Genomic DNA, 21,291 nt, shown 5'->3' with positions numbered 1-21,291 from the left:
ATAACAACCGGGCCCTGGAATATATCCAGTGAGATACATTGACAATCTACTGCCATGCATTTCTTGTACTGTAATGGCGGGGTGTTTTGACCCTTTTTTGTTGTTGTTGTTTACGTCTGCAGGCAGGAATCTACTGGTTGCTACTGATGGATAACTATGCTGCTAGTTTCTCTCTGGTCATCATCTCCTGCATCATGTGTGTCTGCATCATGTATGTTTATGGTAAGGAGCCGTGTTCAAAAAAAAACGTTTCATTGTTCATGCGGGATGGGGATGAACCCTTTTTTCAAAAAACTGGCTTTTGACTTTGGACTTATTTTGGGTTGGTGGCCTAGTTTTCTTATCATTGTCAATGTCTGGCTACTTTCCGGCAGCTTTCTCTCAGTTATTATGGAAAGAAGTCATTTCTGTGAGCTGAACATCAACATTAAGTCTCTCGATTTGCTGGTTGGATGGAAAAAAAGAGCATACAGTTAGAAGTATTAATCGTAGAATAGCTGGTTCGACTTCTAATTTCCCCCTTAGGCTTGTTTCGATGTCTTTGAAGAAGATACGAAACCTCCCGTCACATCATTGTGAGACAGGAATATCTTTTTCTTTCTTCGTCTAATGTATGACTTACAATGTACAGTGAATGTCATTTTTTGGTTGTCCTTGGCCCTCTGTGCCACTATAAGTGTACTTTTAAACACTGAATGTATTTTTTTAAAACACCTTATCCAGGAAGGGTAACAGGTCACAAATTGTTGCAAAGATGCAATCACGGAAAAACTCTCACTTGAATTTTGAACTGTGGCAATAGCATCCAAATGAGCACTCGGATAATTCTGCGATGCATCTGACCTGTCGTATCACTTCTGCAGGCGATCTGGGGTTGGTAATAACTAACCACATGTCACTCTTCCCATTTCCTGCACACCGCAGACATTATTTCGTAGCTACCATTGAAAGGTTCAATTCCTAAACAGGGTTGCATTTGTTTTTCTATTTGCATGTCGTTCAAATGGAAAATCACTTCATCCCTTTTTTTTTTTAAATTCAGGTCACCGAAACTACTTTAAAGATGTTGAGATGATGTTAGGTTTCCCTCCCCCGCTCTTCTTCAAAATCTGCTGGAGGTTCATCTCGCCTGTCATTATCTCTGTAAGTTTCCCTTCTCAACAAGCTACTGTCTGCATACCACGAGCGCATTTTAGGAATCTGACCTACATTTCAAGCTAATCTGTTGAGCTTTGTTTCCAATTTCAATTTAAAGCGCAAATCTTTCTGACTGGGAAACGGGTGCGTGCAGCTGCTATCGGTCGAATTTCCCAAACACACGTACGGTATTTGCCCACTACGCTTCTGGGTCAACCAATGCATTCATTGCAACAGATTACCGGTCAGATTGGAGGCCTTTTCCGCTCTCCATCACAGACTAAGAACTGCTCAACACAAACAAGGCCTCCGCCGCAGCTGACAATTTATGCTCCTAACTATGATCAGCTTGCGAATTCAACAAATGTTGTGTTTTTGTGCTTTTACAATTTCACCTATTAGCGAAGTCATGCTCAGCAGTACATTATTGGGCAAATGAAATACACGACTGATCTTAGTTTTGAGCTTTAAGTGGCAAGTGTGGGCTTTTTTCTATGTGAGGTTTGTCTTCCTTGCAGTTTGGCATTTTGGGGTTCTGTCAACCGAACTACTGTACTTGGAAAAATACAAGTAAAGCGGTTACCACCTTTGAAGCAATGCGTCCCGGGTGTGTAGGAGCATATCACCGCCCTCCTCCCTGTTGATGGCAGCACACACCTGGGACACATCGCTTCAATGGCAGCAAGGGGTTGGAGCGCAGCCTTGACTGGGTCAGGGGAGCCTTATTTCCAAGGTTTCCCGAACCGATGTTTTTAAGACACGTCACAAAGAAGCAGTGACATCTCCAACGAAGGCTGACGCGACAGCCAAAACTGCCCACTTGGTAAGAGTTTTTCTCTTCACCCAAAAAAAAAAACCCTTGTGTGGAATAAAAGAAACTTTCAACCTAAAATAAAGTACGCTTAACTATTTAACAATGCATGGCATTACAAACAGAGGAAGTCTGCCTGTAAGCTGGCCCTCATACTGCTGCTCTTTAAGAATAAATCCTTTTCCACTTTCAAACAAGTCAGCCAGCATATCTTCACAATGTCCAGTTAATCTTCAATGACAAATGTGAAGGCCCCGTGGGCAGTTTACTTTGATAGGGCAGCACACAGAAGCTGAGATCTGATCGGGCAAGACAACAAAACAATCTGACATAAGATACGCAATGAAATGCCACGCAGCCAAGAGAATGACTCCCAAATGAGGTTGAAAATCAAGTGTGACCATTTCATTCAAGTTGCCATTGTAGGGCAGCGCTTGTGATATTGTGGAAGCCAGCAGAAGGCCTTACAAGGCCTTTTAGTGCACACAACTGAGCACTCCCATATTCACTTGCTTCTCTTTTCTCCTCACAGTTCATCCTGATCTTCACAGTGATTCAGTACAAGCCTATCACCTATAATGACTACGTGTATCCCGGTTGGTCTCTGGCCATTGGCTTCTCAATGGCGCTGTCCTCAGTGGTCTGCATACCCATCTATGCCTTCTACAAGATCTCTAGGTCACCGGGGGCTACCTTCAGAGAGGTAAAACCCGTTCCATAGTTCAGACCAACCTGTCAGGTGCACTGGAGTGTGCAAATGAAAATGCCCTCGGTGCGCCTGAACACCCAACATGGTGCAGCGCGGTACCAAACTCGACTTGCCCCGGCAAGAAAATGAAGAAAATGATTTTTATGCATGCGTGCCTGTCTGCGCTTGCCCTTTAAAGTGCAACACCAAAATAATACTGATGGTATTATCTTCATTTATTTATTTTTTTCCCCCAAAGATGTTTTTTACTTACCAGCGGAAAGTCAACTCAGGCATTGATGTAAATTTGGTGAGCAGACCTCATTGCCTGACAGCCACAAATGCCCGAATGAAGGCTACCTATCGGTTGCTTGGCGCCAAGATTCCACCAGATGTCACTAAAGCCACATATCTATTTTTTTTCCCATGTATACTTTAAATATTAGACATGGCTTTGGACTGCATTTACCGATTGCATTCCTCCTCTGAGTCACCTGTCCTCTTCCCTTTACCGCTCAGCGGTTGAAGCACGCGTGCCAGGCACATCCAAAGTGGGGCCCGGCCCTGCGGGAGCACCGCACGGGCCGCTACGCCCCCACCGCCTCTGAAGACATTGCGGAGGCCCGTCCCTTCAAGGAGAAGGACGAGCTGAAGGAGGAGCTGCGGGAGGAGGACAACGAGAGGAAGGATGACATCAGCCTCACCATCCAGGGAAGCAACGGCTCCACCAACACACACAACAACCCCAACCCGAGTGCATAGATGGCATCGCCCACGACTGACGCCCTTTCCCCCTTTTCCCCCCCTCTCCTTCCTTCTCCACTCTCCGCAACACACTTTCCCACAGTCCTCTGTGGGGAAGATCCCTTTTTGCTGGAGACCTTTACATATTGTAAAGGCGCATTATATTCATTCTAACCTCTCCTCGCTACCTGCGTTTTATCTTTAGGGAAAACGAAGGCACAAAAAAGAAAAAATGAAAAACAATTGGGTCACTCTCCAAAAGTGTTAGTCTGTGTGTTTGCGTGTGTGCGTGGATTGTAAATGTGTTGCACATAATTTAATATGACTGTTTGTTTGGGGTTTTTTTTTTCCTTACATTTGTTTGTAAAAAAAGAAAAAAAAACATGTACCTGTATATGCCATATTCATGCAGTTGAAGGCATGGTAGATTGTAAGACTGGTTGTGTTGGGCTCGCAGCAGCACAGAAACACATGCCTGTCATCTTATTATGGACCTGCTGATTCCGATTTCTACGGCTAGAAAGTCAATAATTGCAACCACTAATTTACACTGGAGCATTTATGACACGCATTTTACAGTGCAGTGACGTCACACTAGGTTGTTTTGAACGACGAGAGTCGTTGCCGTTTGTCTCCTTAGCGTGCTTCTTTTAATGACGATGAGACACAGAGTACAAACAAACAAAATCTTCCGAGATGGTATTTGACCGAAAAGCTGCTGCTTGAATTGATTACTACACACAAGTATTGCACTTTTTTTTTTTTTTTTTAAAGAAATACCAGGGCTATTCTCAGGTTCCAAGTAAACGTTCTGCTTTGCCTGGGGAGACCTTGTATCAATGAAATTGTTGGAAAACAAACTATTGGCTATAATATCAGACAACACACACATACACGCGCGCCCATTGGATGTGTCTGAGAACAGTATTAGAAGTTTTTAAAAGTGGTGTCTGTCTATTGGTCTTCCAGCAATCCTTTTTGTGTAAAATGCAATTTTTGGATGTGCATGAGGGAGAATCTTGAGCGGAGGTAGCCAGCGAGGGCATCACTGGCTGATAGCTCGTCTTATTGTGTGTGGTTGTAGCAGTCCACCCTATGCGGTGTGTTCTGTGTTCGGTTCTGCACAAGTTTATCACGTTCTGAGGCTGTGATGTGATCTTTCAAGCAAAAAAAAAAAAAAAACAAAACAAAAAAAAATGGCAGCTTGTTTCCAGAACAGCACAGACCTTTATCATAACTGTGAAATGTAGTCATATAGTTTTGTACTAGACGTATCATTTAATCATCTCACTGTTGTCATAGTGTAGTTTTTGTACAAAAATAAAAACTTGAATCAGAATTTTAAATATTCATGCTTACCCTTTCACTTAAATGTCCTTTGGGACCTTGCGAGAGAGAATATAAGAGTATTTTCATCTTACCTTTGTTTTGTTGACACCTGGAAGTCCACCGGTGCAGAGTTGACTACTTTCTTGAGTGTATGGTAATAAACTGCCGCACACCCAAATTATTTGCCGAGCCAGAACACTGTAACGACAGGATGTATGTCCAACGACACTATTGTATAGAGTATATTGCAGTAAAAAAAAATAATAATAAAATACTTGAGGAATACAGGAGTGCAACCATTTCAATTGTTTATGCATGGACATCGAGCATGTCACTTGGAGTCCCCCAGAAAGCCAAACGATTTCAGCACACTTATTGGACCCCATCAGGCCTGTTATTTCCTTCTCTTTTTCAGCATTCGCTCGTGGGGAAAAAAAAAATCCCCTCAGACTTCCCACAGTGCAGTTACTCAAGATGCCACAAGATGGGCCTGTGTTGAAACGCACATCAGTGAAAGCACAATAAGTGTCCCATGGTGGCCAGAGAGACTTTTCACAAAATGTAATGTGAAAGAGTTTCTTTCTGACACGGTTTTGTAAACACATTTTCACAAACCAGACACTTACTGGAAAATAGAAATCAATAGGCTACATTATTCCTATTAATGTCAGAGGGATGCCTTTACTTTCTTAAATTCAACATGTAGGATGCATTTTGTTTTATTTTAATTGAATCCTTGAAAAACCGGTGCTCGGTGGAACATCTTTTGACGGAAACGTGTTACTTCCTCAAAGTGTAACGTCACCCCCAGCGTGTTTGGGTCACTCGGAGCTGAAATTATTTTGTCTTAATAGGAGTAATAACATCATGTTGTCATGTTAGCTTGATGAAGCGCATCTCTGTTGGCCCACCACTTTTCTGACCTTTGTATAGAAATGTCCAAATTATATAAATGACTGCGCGTGTGTGAGGGGGGCGAGTATGAGGTTCCTTTGGATTTGTCATTTCTCGATGTTTAATGTAGATGTCCCGTGTGTTGTGTACTGCATGTAGTGGATTCGCGTTTACTGCTGAGTCTGCGCGTAGAGCAGACGTGATGTTCCTGTCAATGTACCTCTAATCTCGAGTCTTACCTGGTAATTATATGGAGCCCATCTTACAATACAATTTTGTACTAATAGAAGAGAAAGAAGGCGACCTATTTTGTCTTAAGATTTTAGTCATTGTTTCTCCGTGTGCCGTGACGACGACTTTTGTTTATTTTCAAAACGCATATTCTCAGACAACACAAGACATAGTCAACTGATATTATATGAGTATTGCCAAACAAAAAGCTATGGATTGAAACTTGAACTACAGAAAAATAATACGCTTTTACAGTGAGTGAGCTTGGGAATGGACAGTGTTTGCAGCAACGTAATAAAGAGCAGTGGCCACTAATTCACAGACTAATCCCAGACATTTTAAAACCTGAGCAGAACAAACACCAAATAATAATAATGATATTGCTGTCAGAAATAATGATATGTTAATTGAGGAAGAATGATTCCACAGATTTCAGGACCCATTTTTCATTTCACAATCTGTGGTCGATTCTGCATGGGGTATCTAAAATACGGCTCTGCACTGCATATTAGCTTTTGATGTGAAAACAGAAAGAGCACACAGAGGTGCAAAACGTTGATCATATTGGACAAAGTCCACTACCCTGTTTGCCTCTTGAAATTACCACTGATTCATATGTATCTCATGTAATACTATGTTTAAAACACTTTTTTTTACAAGCAACTGGAGGAGATGTGTTTGATGACGTATGCACAACGTTCACGTTGGGGGGAGCGATTCTCGTGGTCCTCCTGAAAGAAATGGTCCAAGTGTAGTTTGCAAACTTCTGTGTTGTTACCATGCGTAAAAGAGGAAATGCACAGATGAAAAGCACAGTTCTTCTGGTATCTTCTGTCATATCTCTATCTAACCGTCTGTTCTTCTTCTTCAACCTTTAGGGCCAAAATACATTGAAATGTCTTAGTCCTGTCTGCTGTATATTGTAAAACTGTTAAATTACATTGATAAATAAAATTTATTTTAAAGATCAGGTATTTGTGTCATCAATAAATGATATTCATGCGGGGGGGGGGGGGGATCAAACCCACTTATGACATATAAAAGCACACCCAATGCATATGCATCCACAACACATCACATATAACTCTTGATTGACTCATTTCATATTTTGATTAACAAACTTGACCAATTGTGTTGTTGTTCGGCTGTGCGTCTCGGTGATGTAAAAAGCTCAAAGCTTGTTTAGTAAGGCAAGAGCAGTGTGGAAAAGGAACACCAAAACAATACCGTGTTTTAAAATTACCCAACAACAAACATACCGAGCGGTTGTGTCGTAAGAATGGTCAAAACATGGCGAGAACAAACGTGAGTTTGAGAAATCTCACGGGATTTAGTAAAGGTAGGCTGTTCTCTGCCTGCTACCTTTGGGAGATGCTGGGTCCGAGTATCCCAACTTTTACATCATGGTTAAAATGCTTCTCATTCAAATCGGGGATCATTTAACTGTAGTCTAGGCGGTTCTGCCTTTTGTGTCAGCGTGCGTGTAAGCGTGTGTGGCGAAAGGACTGCATGGCCTGCATGAAAACATTGGTATTTTCGTAACATAATAATGAACACGACACGTGACATGAGGAACTTCCGATCTGATCGCGACGCCCTCTGGTCGCTATGGTAACGTTTAAACGTGCCTTCAAAATAAGATAAACGGCAAATTAAAAAGTGCATGGAAAAATACGACTCACCATCGCCGCATATTATGCAGAGTGGGCTTGGTGCTTGGGAATCTCCCATTGAGATAAATTCGTGTCTTAAGTAGGACTCCTGATAATGTAGCCTTTTCTTTCTTGGAAGTCATAGGCTCCTCTTCTGTCGCCTGGATGGGCATTTTCCCGTTCCCATAGGAACTTGGCAAAGACGTTTGTTTTTTTTTCAATTCATTTTGCTAGCGCTTGGGATTCATTTTAGCCAGGCATGTCCAAATTCGGGCCTGGAGGGCCACTGTCCTGCCTGTTTTCCAGCTCTTCCGGCTGCAACAAACCTGATTCAGATGATCAGCTCATCAGCCAGCTCTGAAGCAGCGTTAGAACGTTCCTGATGATTTGAATCAGGTGCGTTGCTCCTGGGAGAGCTGGAAAACAGGCAGGAGAGCGGCCCTTGAGGACCGAAGTTGGACACCCCTGATTTTTAGCAGTAACCTATCACGTGACCGAGAAGCGCCGCCTTCACCTGCATCACCGGTGACATACTTTACGGATATAACAGAAAATCCGGGAATTTTTCAAAATAAAACATCTTTCACATTCCGAAATGAATAAAACGGAAGTAATGTAAGCTATTTAGTCTTTCTGTGCACCCGGCACCAAATGATCCGAGGACCGGCATCGGTCCGCGGCCCGGGGATTGGAGACCGCTGCTCTAATATACAACGAAGCAGAATCATGAATCAGCAATTTGACACTTTTTATTAATAAGTTTGGCGAAAGCAGTTGTTATTGTTATTCAGATCGCCAGACACTGGCCGAGACGAATTAGGACGCTGTGCAATCTATTTTCCTGATGTCATGCTATCATAAATCAACCCGTTTGTTGGCTGTGTAAAAGGGTTAAGTACTCCAAGCCAAGCGGGTTTTCTTCAATCATCGCAACTATGAAAGCACAGCTGCTGCCATTGGAGCAGGAGCTGTTCTGTTGTAGGAGGACACTTGTGTCCCCCATCCTGTGTCATATTTCTCACCATTGGAAAAAGAAACCTTTGCTATGATTTTTAGCCCATTTTTAGTCGGTTCAACCCACAGCCGGGCCTTTGTCTATTTATATTGACCACAACCCTCTCATGTTCCTGCCGAAGATGTCCAACCACAATCAGCGGTTAATGCATTGGGAGTTGTTGATCCAAGGTCATAGTCTTATTTTAGCACAAGAAAGGCAAAGACAAGTGGCAGATGCCTTATTGAACACTGAAGGCTGCTGTTCCTGATAGAGACCTTCCTTTTTTGTCATGTACAATGTGTAACAATCAATTATTGTAGTCTGGTATCACGCCACATGGTGGCGCCTCTTTAATTGACTATTTCCATTGGTCACCTTTCTCTTCAACTTCCTGAGAACACTTTTTTGTTGTCATGGACTCGGTCGGGCAGTGCTCATAAGTATTGTGGGGTGAAGCTGAGGAACTGTTATTTTGTTGAGAATAAACTGGTGTTTGTGGAAACTCTAAAAGTCTTTGCCCCAGGGCTTGTTCCTCCTCAGCTCACACCACCACGTCACAAATGTTACTACTTAACTATTATAGATGTGGAGTGTGGGAACTTGGATGTGCGTTATGGGCTCATTTTTTTGCTATGGGCTATGGTTTATAAGTCCTGTATTTATTCTTATAGGTGGGAGATTGCTTTCATTTTGTATTCGTGTGACCTTCATTTTTCACTGTTTTTGTCGTAGTCCATCCACCCATCCATCCATTTTCAACACCGCTTATCCTGAACGGGGCCGCAGGGAGAAGGACTTCGGGTAGAAGGCACACTACACCCTGAACCGGTCGCCAATCAGTCGCTGGGCACATATATTGACAAACAACCATTCACACCCACCTCCATCCGTCACTGAGTGGGAACCGATCCCATGCCGCCCTCACACAAGTCAGGCGAGTGTATCACTACCCATCCATCCATTTTCAACACCGCTTATCCTGAACTGGGCCGCAGGGAGACGGCACCCTGAACCGGTCGCCAATCAGTCGCCGGGCACATATATTGACAAACAACCATTCACACCTGCATCCATCCGTCACTGAGTGGGAGCCGATCCCATGCCGCCCTCACACAAGTCAGGCGAGTGTATCACTACACCGCCAGTGAGTCTTTGATCAAGAATTTTCGAAATAAATGTCCAATCTTTTTCTGTGAATCAACCTCGTCTCCATGACTGTGCTGTGCCACACACAAAATAACGTCTCTTCAGTTATTGTGCCACTTCCGAGATCCACAGCATGTCAGTCTTAACAGCACAGTTTGTCAAAAACGTGAACACAATTAGCAAGCTTTTTTTTTTTCTTTTAAGCAAAGGCTCAAATCAACACGTTGCCGGACACTGCACGTACATCCCCTGTTGTTTTCAATCTTCAGCCTTGAGCCGCTCAATAAATTGTAAGTTTGCTCACAATTACTTTCCCAATGTGGCAAGAGATAATGGAACATGTCAGCCCTTCGACTACAATGAAAAAATGTTATGCTGGGGGGGGGGGGGGGGGATCAAACCCACTTATGACATATAAAAGCACACCCAATGCATATGCATCCACAACACATCACATATAACTCTTGATTGACTCATTTCATATTTTGATTAACAAACTTGACCAATTGTGTTGTTGTTCGGCTGTGCGTCTCGGTGATGTAAAAAGCTCAAAGCTTGTTTAGTAAGGCAAGAGCAGTGTGGAAAAGGAACACCAAAACAATACCGTGTTTTAAAATTACCCAACAACAAACATACCGAGCGGTTGTGTCGTAAGAATGGTCAAAACATGGCGAGAACAAACGTGAGTTTGAGAAATCTCACGGGATTTAGTAAAGGTAGGCTGTTCTCTGCCTGCTACCTTTGGGAGATGCTGGGTCCGAGTATCCCAACTTTTACATCATGGTTAAAATGCTTCTCATTCAAATCGGGGATCATTTAACTGTAGTCTAGGCGGTTCTGCCTTTTGTGTCAGCGTGCGTGTAAGCGTGTGTGGCGAAAGGACTGCATGGCCTGCATGAAAACATTGGTATTTTCGTAACATAATAATGAACACGACACGTGACATGAGGAACTTCCGATCTGATCGCGACGCCCTCTGGTCGCTATGGTAACGTTTAAACGTGCCTTCAAAATAAGATAAACGGCAAATTAAAAAGTGCATGGAAAAATACGACTCACCATCGCCGCATATTATGCAGAGTGGGCTTGGTGCTTGGGAATCTCCCATTGAGATAAATTCGTGTCTTAAGTAGGACTCCTGATAATGTAGCCTTTTCTTTCTTGGAAGTCATAGGTTGTTATTGTTATTCAGATCGCCAGACACTGGCCGAGACGAATTAGGACGCTGTGCAATCTATTTTCCTGATGTCATGCTATCATAAATCAACCCGTTTGTTGGCTGTGTAAAAGGGTTAAGTACTCCAAGCCAAGCGGGTTTTCTTCAATCATCGCAACTATGAAAGCACAGCTGCTGCCATCGGAGCAGGAGCTGTTCTGTTGTAGGAGGACACTTGTGTCCCCCATCCTGTGTCATATTTCTCACCATTGGAAAAAGAAACCTTTGCTATGATTTTTAGCCCATTTTTAGTCGGTTCAACCCACAGCCGGGCCTTTGTCTATTTATATTGACCACAACCCTCTCATGTTCCTGCCGAAGATGTCCAACCACAATCAGCGGTTAATGCATTGGGAGTTGTTGATCCAAGGTCATAGTCTTATTTTAGCACAAGAAAGGCAAAGACAAGTGGCAGATGCCTTATTGAACACTGAAGGCTGCTGTTCCTGATAGAGACCTTCCTTTTTTGTCATGTACAATGTGTAACAATCCATTATTGTAGTCTGGTATCACGCCACATGGTGGCGCCTCTTTAATTGACTATTTCCATTGGTCACCTTTCTCTTCAACTTCCTGAGAACACTTTTTTGTTGTCATGGACTCGGTCGGGCAGTGCTCATAAGTATTGTGGGGTGAAGCTGAGGAACTGTTATTCTGTTGAGAATAAACTGGTGTTTGTGGAAACTCTAAAAGTCTTTGCCCCAGGGCTTGTTCCTCCTCAGCTCACACCACCACGTCACAAATGTTACTACTTAACTATTATAGATGTCGAGTGTGGGAACTTGGATGTGTGTTATGGGCTCATTTTTTTGCTATGGGTTACTGTTTATAAGTCCTGTATTTATTCTTATAGGTGGGAGATTGCTTTCATTTTGTGTGACCTTCATTTTTCACTGTTTTTGTCGTAGTCCATCCACCCATCCATCCATTTTCAACACCGCTTATCCTGAACTGGGCCGCAGGGAGACGGCACCCTGAACCGGTCGCCAATCAGTCGCCGGGCACATATATTGACAAACAACCATTCACACCTGCATCCATCCGTCACTGAGTGGGAGCCGATCCCATGCCGCCCTCACACAAGTCAGGCGAGTGTATCACTACACCACCAGTGAGTCTTTGATCAAGAATTTTCGAAATAAATGTCCAATCTTTTTCTGTGAATCAACCTCGTCTCCATGACTGTGCTGTGCCACACACAAAATAACGTCTCTTCAGTTATTGTGCCACTTCCGAGATCCACAGCATGTCAGTCTTAACAGCACAGTTTGTCAAAAACGTGAACACAATTAGCAAGCTTTTTTTTTTTCTTTTAAGCAAAGGCTCAAATCAACACGTTGCCGGACACTGCACGTACATCCCCTGTTGTTTTCAATCTTCAGCCTTGAGCCGCTCAATAAATTAAAAGTCTTTGCCCCAGGGCTTGTTCCTCCTCAGCTCACACCACCACGTCACAAATGTTACTACTTAACTATTATAGATGTGGAGTGTGGGAACTTGGATGTGCGTTATGGGCTCATTTTTTTGCTATGGGCTATGGTTTATAAGTCCTGTATTTATTCTTATAGGTGGGAGATTGCTTTCATTTTGTATTCGTGTGACCTTCATTTTTCACTGTTTTTGTCGTAGTCCATCCACCCATCCATCCATTTTCAACACCGCTTATCCTGAACTGGGCCGCAGGGAGACGGCACCCTGAACCGGTCGCCAATCAGTCGCCGGGCACATATATTGACAAACACCCATTCACCCCTGCATCCATCCGTCACTGAGTGGGAGCCGATCCCATGCCGCCCTCACACAAGTCAGGCGAGTGTATCACTACACCGCCAGTGAGTCTTTGATCAAGAATTTTCGAAATAAATGTCCAATCTTTTTCTGTGAATCAACCTCGTCTCCATGACTGTGCTGTGCCACACACAAAATAACGTCTCTTCGGTTATTGTGCCACTTCCGAGATCCACAGCATGTCAGTCTTAACAGCACAGTTTGTCAAAAACGTGAACACAATTAGCAAGCTTTTTTTTTTTCTTTTAAGCAAAGGCTCAAATCAACACGTTGCCGGACACTGCACGTACATCCCCTGTTGTTTTCAATCTTCAGCCTTGAGCCGCTCAATAAATTGTAAGTTTGCTCACAATTACTTTCCCAATGTGGCAAGAGATAATGGAACATGTCAGCCCTTCGACTAAAAGGAAATGGTTTCCGTTAGCAGGTAACATTCTCTGATTTTACGTGACATTCGTTTCCCCGAGCTTTTCCCTATACGTCAATAACCAGAAGTTAAGTTAATTGTTGTTTTCCAAAGGTTGACTTTCCATTTCCCTGATGTAATAAAGAAGTGCTACCAAATCACTTTAAAGAGACAAATTGACTTGAGTAAAGTCATGTTTTAATGAGCATTCCTTAAATGTGTGTTCTCCTTAGGCAAAGAAGAAAACAAATGATCCTTTTTACAGTTACAAACAATATGAGATTGTCATGGGAGCAGGCGCTTAAGGTGGTCATAGCAAAGTGGAATTCAAATTTCCTTCCGTATGGCTCTCTCGCTTGAGCTTTCATGCAGCCTTTTGGCGTAATATGCTGTCATATCCGCATTGATGGATTTGGATCAGCCGGTCCTGAGAATTTGTCTTGACTCTGGAAGGTTGGGGAAACGGACCGTTCATCACCTTAATGGAAGAGTATTGATTGTGGTGCGCGAGCACGGTGCCCGTCTGCAATAGTAATGGACTTCCTGAGAAATCACAAATGAAAAGCCATCAGGGGATATCCAAGAGGAGACAAACACCTCCGTCCCGCTTATTTGCGCCGCGTTATTTGTCGGCGTGTCACTGTGTGCGAGTTGGTATGCCCGGGTGGATATGCGAGCGTGCCGGGTGCCAGCACTCTTTCTGTCTAAATGGAGAGCGCCAAAGCACAAGCACACTTTTGAAAGGTCCATTTAGCAGATCTCACATCACTTTGGCTCATTATTTCCTGAGGTATTTGGTCATGCTAATCAGTTAGGTTGCATTTATCACCCTTTCGGGATGTCTATCGCTGCAATTTTGTCCATTGTCCAAATATTGTTAGCAGCAAGGGACAGCGAGTGTTTCTGTGGTGGTTTGCTCATAGATGAATGCCCTAAGACTGTTTAGGCTTTCTGATCAGTGGAACAAATCTCTGCATGGAGCACTACAGCTGTTGTTGGACATTTGAACGGCTTCCATGTTCTGAATTTTCACCGATGATCTCATTCTGCATTGTGTGTGCGCGCGCGCGTGTGTAGTTTCAAAGCCATCGTATCTTCATATACTGTTGATATGTACATACGATTGCTTTTCGTTGTCATCTAAATCCATGCAGATCACAGCACAAACATTCGTAGCAATTTCTAACCTACTGTCTATTGATTTTTTTTCTCACTCCCACATTTATATGGAAATTGCACTCCCATCTTTCACACAATGGATAATTTACACATAAATCATAGCACCTAGTTGGCAGTTTGTTTTAGTCTTGATCACTCTATCCCTCGGTCTCAAAGTGATTCACTCTATCAAATTGTGTCGTGTGTTTTCTCTGCTGTTTTGTAAAATATTCACACCATTATATTCGATAGTCGAGAGATTCAATCAGAAATGTCTTATACACTGAGTCTTCATTCGGTGCTCAAACTGTGTAGGTATGGAAAACGAGCCACCAACTCAAGTCAGTTGTCCAAATGTCGCACCAAATGTGGCGTATGCCAAGGAGATGTGCCTGTACTTGGAAAACCACACATGTCAGAACTTGTTAAGCAGCAACGAAGCACAGGAATGACCGAACGAGGACCAAAGTTTTTTTTTTTTGTTTGGAAAAGGGCTATGTGTGGCTTAGGGACCACTGCTCTAGATTAAGACTCACATGGCTGTACACACATTTACCCGAGCACCTTTGTTGTCTAATTAGAAAGGCCCCAAAGCTGCACTAATGGAACTGTGACGACTTGCGGTGCACTCAGACAGCGCGACAGTGGAGCAACTGGATTCAAGAGAACGCTCTACCTGCAGATTGGGGCGTGGGGTGGGGGTGGGTCTTCCTTTCTAACTGCAAAATGATTTGATTTGGAAAACACAACTTGCTAGCAAGGTTTACGGACCAATGTTTGTGCGAAAAAATGCAGACAGGACTTCGCCTGCAAACAAAGGGACTGTGCGATGCCGCTTTTTCTGAAGACAGTGAACAGAAAGGACTGTCTTACAGACATTCGAGTTTGACGTTAATTAATCTGATGTGGGTCAAAACAAACTCCGGGGGGGATATGAGGAGCTCATTAACATCAAGCTCAAACTCACACACCGTGCGTGTGTCGTGCTTAACTTCACAAGACACAATTATAAACAAGCTGTCACTCCTCAGGCAAGAAAACCTTTTCACGGGAAGCGACACCCCGGCCGCTAAACGATGCATCCATGTATTGTCAGGCAGCAGATACAGCAGAGGTTGATTAATCCCAGACCGCAACCAATGGAAACGCGGTTGTTCAGAGCAATACCAAATTCCAAACCTTTTGAAGAGGACGTAACAGATGAAAGATTTTTGTAAACCATAAGGACATCCATGAGTTGACGTTCAAGCCGTCAATACCATTCTAGCCTGACCATTTTTGCCAGATTGGAGTTGAACATCCCACCGTTTAGTCACTGACCACCACCATTTACAATGGGCAAAAGCAGCCTCCGAACAATAGCGATGAAGTTTTGACGTACGCTTATGAATAGTCTCCTTCATCCAAGGTCATTTCATTCTCAGGGCCGGACTGTTCCGGTTGTCTTCGTCCAGAACGGTCCAGTTGCGATCGATTCAATATCTTCTGAATGTAACGGATGCATGATTAGCATGTTCTTTCCAAACTTGTTCGTTTGATCAAACGCGTGGGCTGGTTAAAGACTACCGCGCAATGATGAAATAGCTCCAAATTGCGGTATAATTTACCTCCCTGCGGGGACCGTCTCTCGACGGAACATTGATGGCCCTGTGAACTGATGAAGGACTGGAAAAAAATGATTGAAGGGCGCGCTGCCGTCTTAAGCGTTTGCCTATGAGACGAATATTTCTTTCAAACTCAACATTCGCTGAAAAATCCATTGAAATTACTCCATTAGGAGCCCCGTGGAGGGTTGAGCCGCATCTTGCTGAGATCATCATAGGTTGTGTTTGTGAGGAACAGTGTTCCGGGGTCGCAGCCACATCAATTCTGTGGAGCGGTTCCACTTTGCACATCCTGGGTAATCAGTACCACAGCCATTGGAATATGCTGTCAAATGTTATTTTTTTGCCCATATTCAGCCAACCGCTCCCAAGCTTTATGATCGAGCAATATGGTTGCGCACGAGTCTGAGGCTGCACCGGTTGAGATAAATCGTTCTTCAGCTTTGCGCACTCATTTCTAGCGTGCATGAAACATAATGGCGAGTCAGTCAAGCAGGGAGTTTTACATCTGCAGGCAGCAGCCAGCCAGCAACCTTTCATAAATGAAAGGCCGTGGTCTGTGGAATTCATTCAGCATGTTTTTTTTTCCCCCCCATAATGTGACTACAATGTAGAGGAGAGGATAAAAATTAAAAATACATTGAAAAAACTGATGGAAGACCATTGTTGGTATTGTTCTTAGCGTCTAAGCCATGCGAAGGTCTTTTTTCCAATATGATTGTACTGCACTGTACGACACAATGTATTTGAATTATTCATGTTTTAAAAGTACACACCATATGTATTTTTCAGCTGACTTGCAAGTGCAAAACTGACAGAATAGAATCAAATTGCGTTGAGTCTTTTCGCTTGGCATAATTCTCGTCCTGCACTGCAAATCGGCTGGTGTTGAAAGTTCGGGGACAGTGTGAAAAACAGTGTGTCACCAACCCAGTCATAAAATAGCCGGTGTAGTCGAAGGTGCCACACCGGCACTTTGTGAAAATGGGGTGTCAACCTGGGTTTGACCCCGATTTTTTGGAGTGAGGTTCACTGGTTAGAGTCACAAAATTTTTCTTAAGCATCATTTTCCTCCTTGCAAGATGGACTCAAACTTCCCTGAGTTAGGCAAAGTTTTCACATGATGTTATTTGATGATTTTTTTTTTTTTTTGCCTCATAACTTGATTTCCGTCTGAGTTTCCAATTTTATATTCATCCATCTATTTTCCAATGCGCTTCTCCTCTCGAGGCTCACAGGCGTGCTGGCGTTCATCACTGAACTGTCTTCGGTAGCAGGCGTGGTACACCCGGATTTGATTGTCAGCTATCGCAGGGCACACAAAGACAAACAACCATTTGCGCTCACAATCACACCAAGGGACGATTTGGAGTGCCCAATCAACCTGCCTTGCATGTTTTTGGAATCTGGGAGGAAACCGGAATACCCGGAGAAAACCCACGCAGGTAGGCCGGGGCCGGAATCGACCGTAACATTTGCTGACCGAATGTTTTCAGAGACGAAGTAGGAATGCTACAGTTGTTTCATGTCTTATAAAATCATATTTACTTAATATACATGTAGTTGTAATTGTCATTTTTATACCGTATTACGTGTTGATGTTTTTACATCTATAAATGTTCATACCAGACTCATACATGGTAGTTGGCGGCCATTTTATTGGAAAGGGTTCAAACAAACCGCCTTGCAATGTCCAGATTCGTTATGATCGTCGAGGTAAGTTGTAATGAGCTTCGACTGTGTCATCAGAAATTTCTGACTTGGAGTTTTTCGGACCTCAAAGGAGTGTAGTCAAGTAAATTTAAAAAAAAAAAACATATTTGCTTTTGAAACTGTATTATGGCATTTGCCAAGTAACACGTGTCATTCGATTTCAATATTGGTTGGGGGACAACATTGAAAAATAATAATAATAATACGGCACGTGCTGTTAAGCATTTTAATCCCTACTCTGCATTATATATAAAATATCAACCGCAGGATGTCGACAGGCTCGTTCCCGCTGCGGAGGTCGACGTCACAAATGTTACTACTTAACTATTATAGATGTCGAGTGTGGGAACTTGGATGTGTGTTATGGGCTCATTTTTTTGCTATGGGTTACTGCGCCCGCCCCTCTCGTTCACTTTGTCTTTCTCGCCGAATGGCTCAAAATCAACTCAACACAAAAAAAAAAAACACAAACCCACATTAGTTGTGTTGGTTATTACTGGACGATCACATCAAACGGCCCGCGATATAAGAAAGCAAAAGAAGGAGGAGGGGAGGGGAAAAAAAGAGTCAATCGACCATCACCAGCATGACGTCCGGCGTTGGCGCACCACATCAGCCGCTTTCGCCCCGCATCCACTTCTTCTAATGGACGAGCCCGCACTTGTGTGGAAGAGCATCGCCAACTCGGCCGACGGAACGGTGCGGTTTGCACGGATTGAAACGGGACTTGATCTCCTGAGAATGCCCGCTGTTTTCTTTCGGCGTTTACGTGGCTAGAGCGAGGACCCTTGCACGCCGAGAATTGGTACGTTGCAATCGTGTGGAAACGGGATGACTTAGTCAGTGCGATGAAAAAAAAAAAAACTCGCGGTGGACAAGTAAAATGAGGATTTACTCTGAAATGCAGTGTTTTTTTTAATCTTCACATCAACGAGATGTAGCCTAGACATGTTTATCAGCAGCGTCATCATTATGATTATTACCATTAGGTGTACAAAATATCTGTGTATGTGACACGGTATCGCATAATGAAGAATTAACAGAAGAGTGACAGTGATTACAGAAACTGGTTAACGTGCAGGGGCACTTACTTGTCCCTCTGGTATTACATTTGTGCAGTTTGCAAAAAAACAACAACAAAAAAAAAACACCTGCACCTTCTCAGCCCCTGAAAGATTGACAAACTGTTTCAGTCCAATACTTGGATACCCATTCATCAATATTTTACCTTGAAACAGAAAAAAACCTTTCACTGTGCCTCAATTGCAGGTGGATTGGCATTCTGTCAATCTTTACTTCACAAATGCATCTATGACTTGTGTTCAAGGCAACGCCGTCTTACAAAATAATTTGCCCCAAATCAATTCGTTGAGAGCGTTAATTTGATCTCACCGGTGCAGTCTTAATTCCAGAAAACAATTCAGAAACTCAGTGCTGTGCACAATGCAAAGTAGCTAAATGCAGGGGGAAACACATTGCACATCAGAGCTCGCAGAGCCAGTAAAGGTTCTAACTAGAAGGTCATGTTTTCTCATTTTCAGCATTAAGTGGAGCCATTTCTCGGCGAATGTCACAGCGGCTGTGCTATGACCCTGCTTAATTGCTATTCGAGACATGGACATGGGGCCAAACAGCAGGTCCTTGTATAGGACTCTGCAGTCGCGGGAAACAAATATGGACAACCACCCATTCACCCCTGCATCCATCCGTCACTGAGTGGGAGCCGATCCCATGCCGCCCTCACACAAGTCAGGCGAGTGTATCACTACACCGCCAGTGAGTCTTTGATCAAGAATTTTCGAAATAAATGTCCAATCTTTTTCTGTGAATCAACCTCGTCTCCATGACTGTGCTGTGCCACACACAAAATAACGTCTCTTCAGTTATTGTGCCACTTCCGAGATCCACAGCATGTCAGTCTTAACAGCACAGTTTGTCAAAAACGTGAACACAATTAGCAAGCTTTTTTTTTTTCTTTTAAGCAAAGGCTCAAATCAACACGTTGCCGGACACTGCACGTACATCCCCTGTTGTTTTCAATCTTCAGCCTTGAGCCGCTCAATAAATTGTAAGTTTGCTCACAATTACTTTCCCAATGTGGCAAGAGATAATGGAACATGTCAGCCCTTCGACTAAAAGGAAATGGTTTCCGTTAGCAGGTAACATTCTCTGATTTTACGTGACATTCGTTTCCCCGAGCTTTTCCCTATACGTCAATAACCAGAAGTTAAGTTAATTGTTGTTTTCCAAAGGTTGACTTTCCATTTCCCTGATGTAATAAAGAAGTGCTACCAAATCACTTTAAAGAGACAAATTGACTTGAGTAAAGTCATGTTTTAATGAGCATTCCTTAAATGTGTGTTCTCCTTAGGCAAAGAAGAAAACAAATGATCCTTTTTACAGTTACAAACAATATGAGATTGTCATGGGAGCAGGCGCTTAAGGTGGTCATTGCAAAGTGGAATTCAAATTTCCTTCCGTATGGCTCTCTCGCTTGAGCTTTCATGCAGCCTTTTGGCGTAATATGCTGTCATATCCGCATTGATGGATTTGGATCAGCCGGTCCTGAGAATTTGTCTTGACTCTGGAAGGTTGGGGAAACGGACCGTTCATCACCTTAATGGAAGAGTATTGATTGTGGTGCGCGAGCACGGTGCCCGTCTGCAATAGTAATGGACTTCCTGAGAAATCACAAATGAAAAGCCATCAGGGGATATCCAAGAGGAGACAAACACCTCCGTCCCGCTTATTTGCGCCGCGTTATTTGTCGGCGTGTCACTGTGTGCGAGTTGGTATGCCCGGGTGGATATGCGAGCGAGCCGGGTGCCAGCACTCTTTCTGTCTAAATGGAGAGCGCCAAAGCACAAGCACACTTTTGAAAGGTCCATTTAGCAGATCTCACATCACTTTGCCTCATTATTTCCTGAGGTATTTGGTCATGCTAATCAGTTAGGTTGCATTTATCACCCTTTCGGGATGTCTATCGCTGCAATTTTGTCCATTGTCCAAATATTGTTAGCAGCAAGGGACAGCGAGTGTTTCTGTGGTGGTTTGCTCATAGATGAATGCCCTAAGACTGTTTAGGCTTTCTGATCAGTGGAACAAATCTCTGCATGGAGCACTACAGCTGTTGTTGGACATTTGAACGGCTTCCATGTTCTGAATTTTCACCGATGATCTCATTCTGCATTGTGTGTGCGCGCGCGCGTGTGTAGTTTCAAAGCCATCGTATCTTCATATACTGTTGATATGTACATACGATTGCTTTTCGTTGTCATCTAAATCCATGCAGATCACAGCACAAACATTCGTAGCAATTTCTAACCTACTGTCTATTGATTTTTTTTCTCACTCCCACATTTATATGGAAATTGCACTCCCATCTTTCACACAATGGATAATTTACACATAAATCATAGCACCTAGTTGGCAGTTTGTTTTAGTCTTGATCACTCTATCCCTCGGTCTCAAAGTGATTCACTCTATCAAATTGTGTCGTGTGTTTTCTCTGCTGTTTTGTAAAATATTCACACCATTATATTCGATAGTCGAGAGATTCAATCAGAAATGTCTTATACACTGAGTCTTCATTCGGTGCTCAAACTGTGTAGGTATGGAAAACGAGCCACCAACTCAAGTCAGTTGTCCAAATGTCGCACCAAATGTGGCGTATGCCAAGGAGATGTGCCTGTACTTGGAAAACCACACATGTCAGAACTTGTTAAGCAGCAACGAAGCACAGGAATGACCGAACGAGGACCAAAGTTTTTTTTTTTT

General features: G+C 43.2%; 1 protein-coding gene across 4 annotated transcripts in view; it reads left to right on the top strand.

Moving 5' to 3' along the window:
• The window catches only part of slc6a9 (solute carrier family 6 member 9), a 34,731-nt gene extending 27,927 nt beyond the window's left edge, over positions 1-6,804 (top strand). For all 4 annotated transcript variants that reach the window (XM_019869349.1, XM_019869350.1, XM_019869348.1 and 1 more), the window contains 4 exons: positions 123-222; positions 1,043-1,143; positions 2,481-2,651; positions 3,156-6,804. In XM_019869349.1, the coding sequence (XP_019724908.1) occupies positions 123-222; positions 1,043-1,143; positions 2,481-2,651; positions 3,156-3,398 (615 nt within the window). In that variant the 3' untranslated portion in view covers positions 3,399-6,804. The remainder of the gene's footprint in view (positions 1-122; positions 223-1,042; positions 1,144-2,480; positions 2,652-3,155) is intronic.
• The last annotated feature ends 14,487 nt before the right edge of the window (positions 6,805-21,291 follow it).

Source organism: Hippocampus comes, unplaced genomic scaffold (assembly GCF_001891065.2).
Source record: "Hippocampus comes isolate QL1 unplaced genomic scaffold, H_comes_QL1_v1.1 scaffold117, whole genome shotgun sequence".
In the NCBI taxonomy this organism is placed as follows: domain Eukaryota; kingdom Metazoa; phylum Chordata; class Actinopteri; order Syngnathiformes; family Syngnathidae; genus Hippocampus; species Hippocampus comes.
This window is presented reverse-complemented; position numbering and strand designations above follow the sequence as displayed.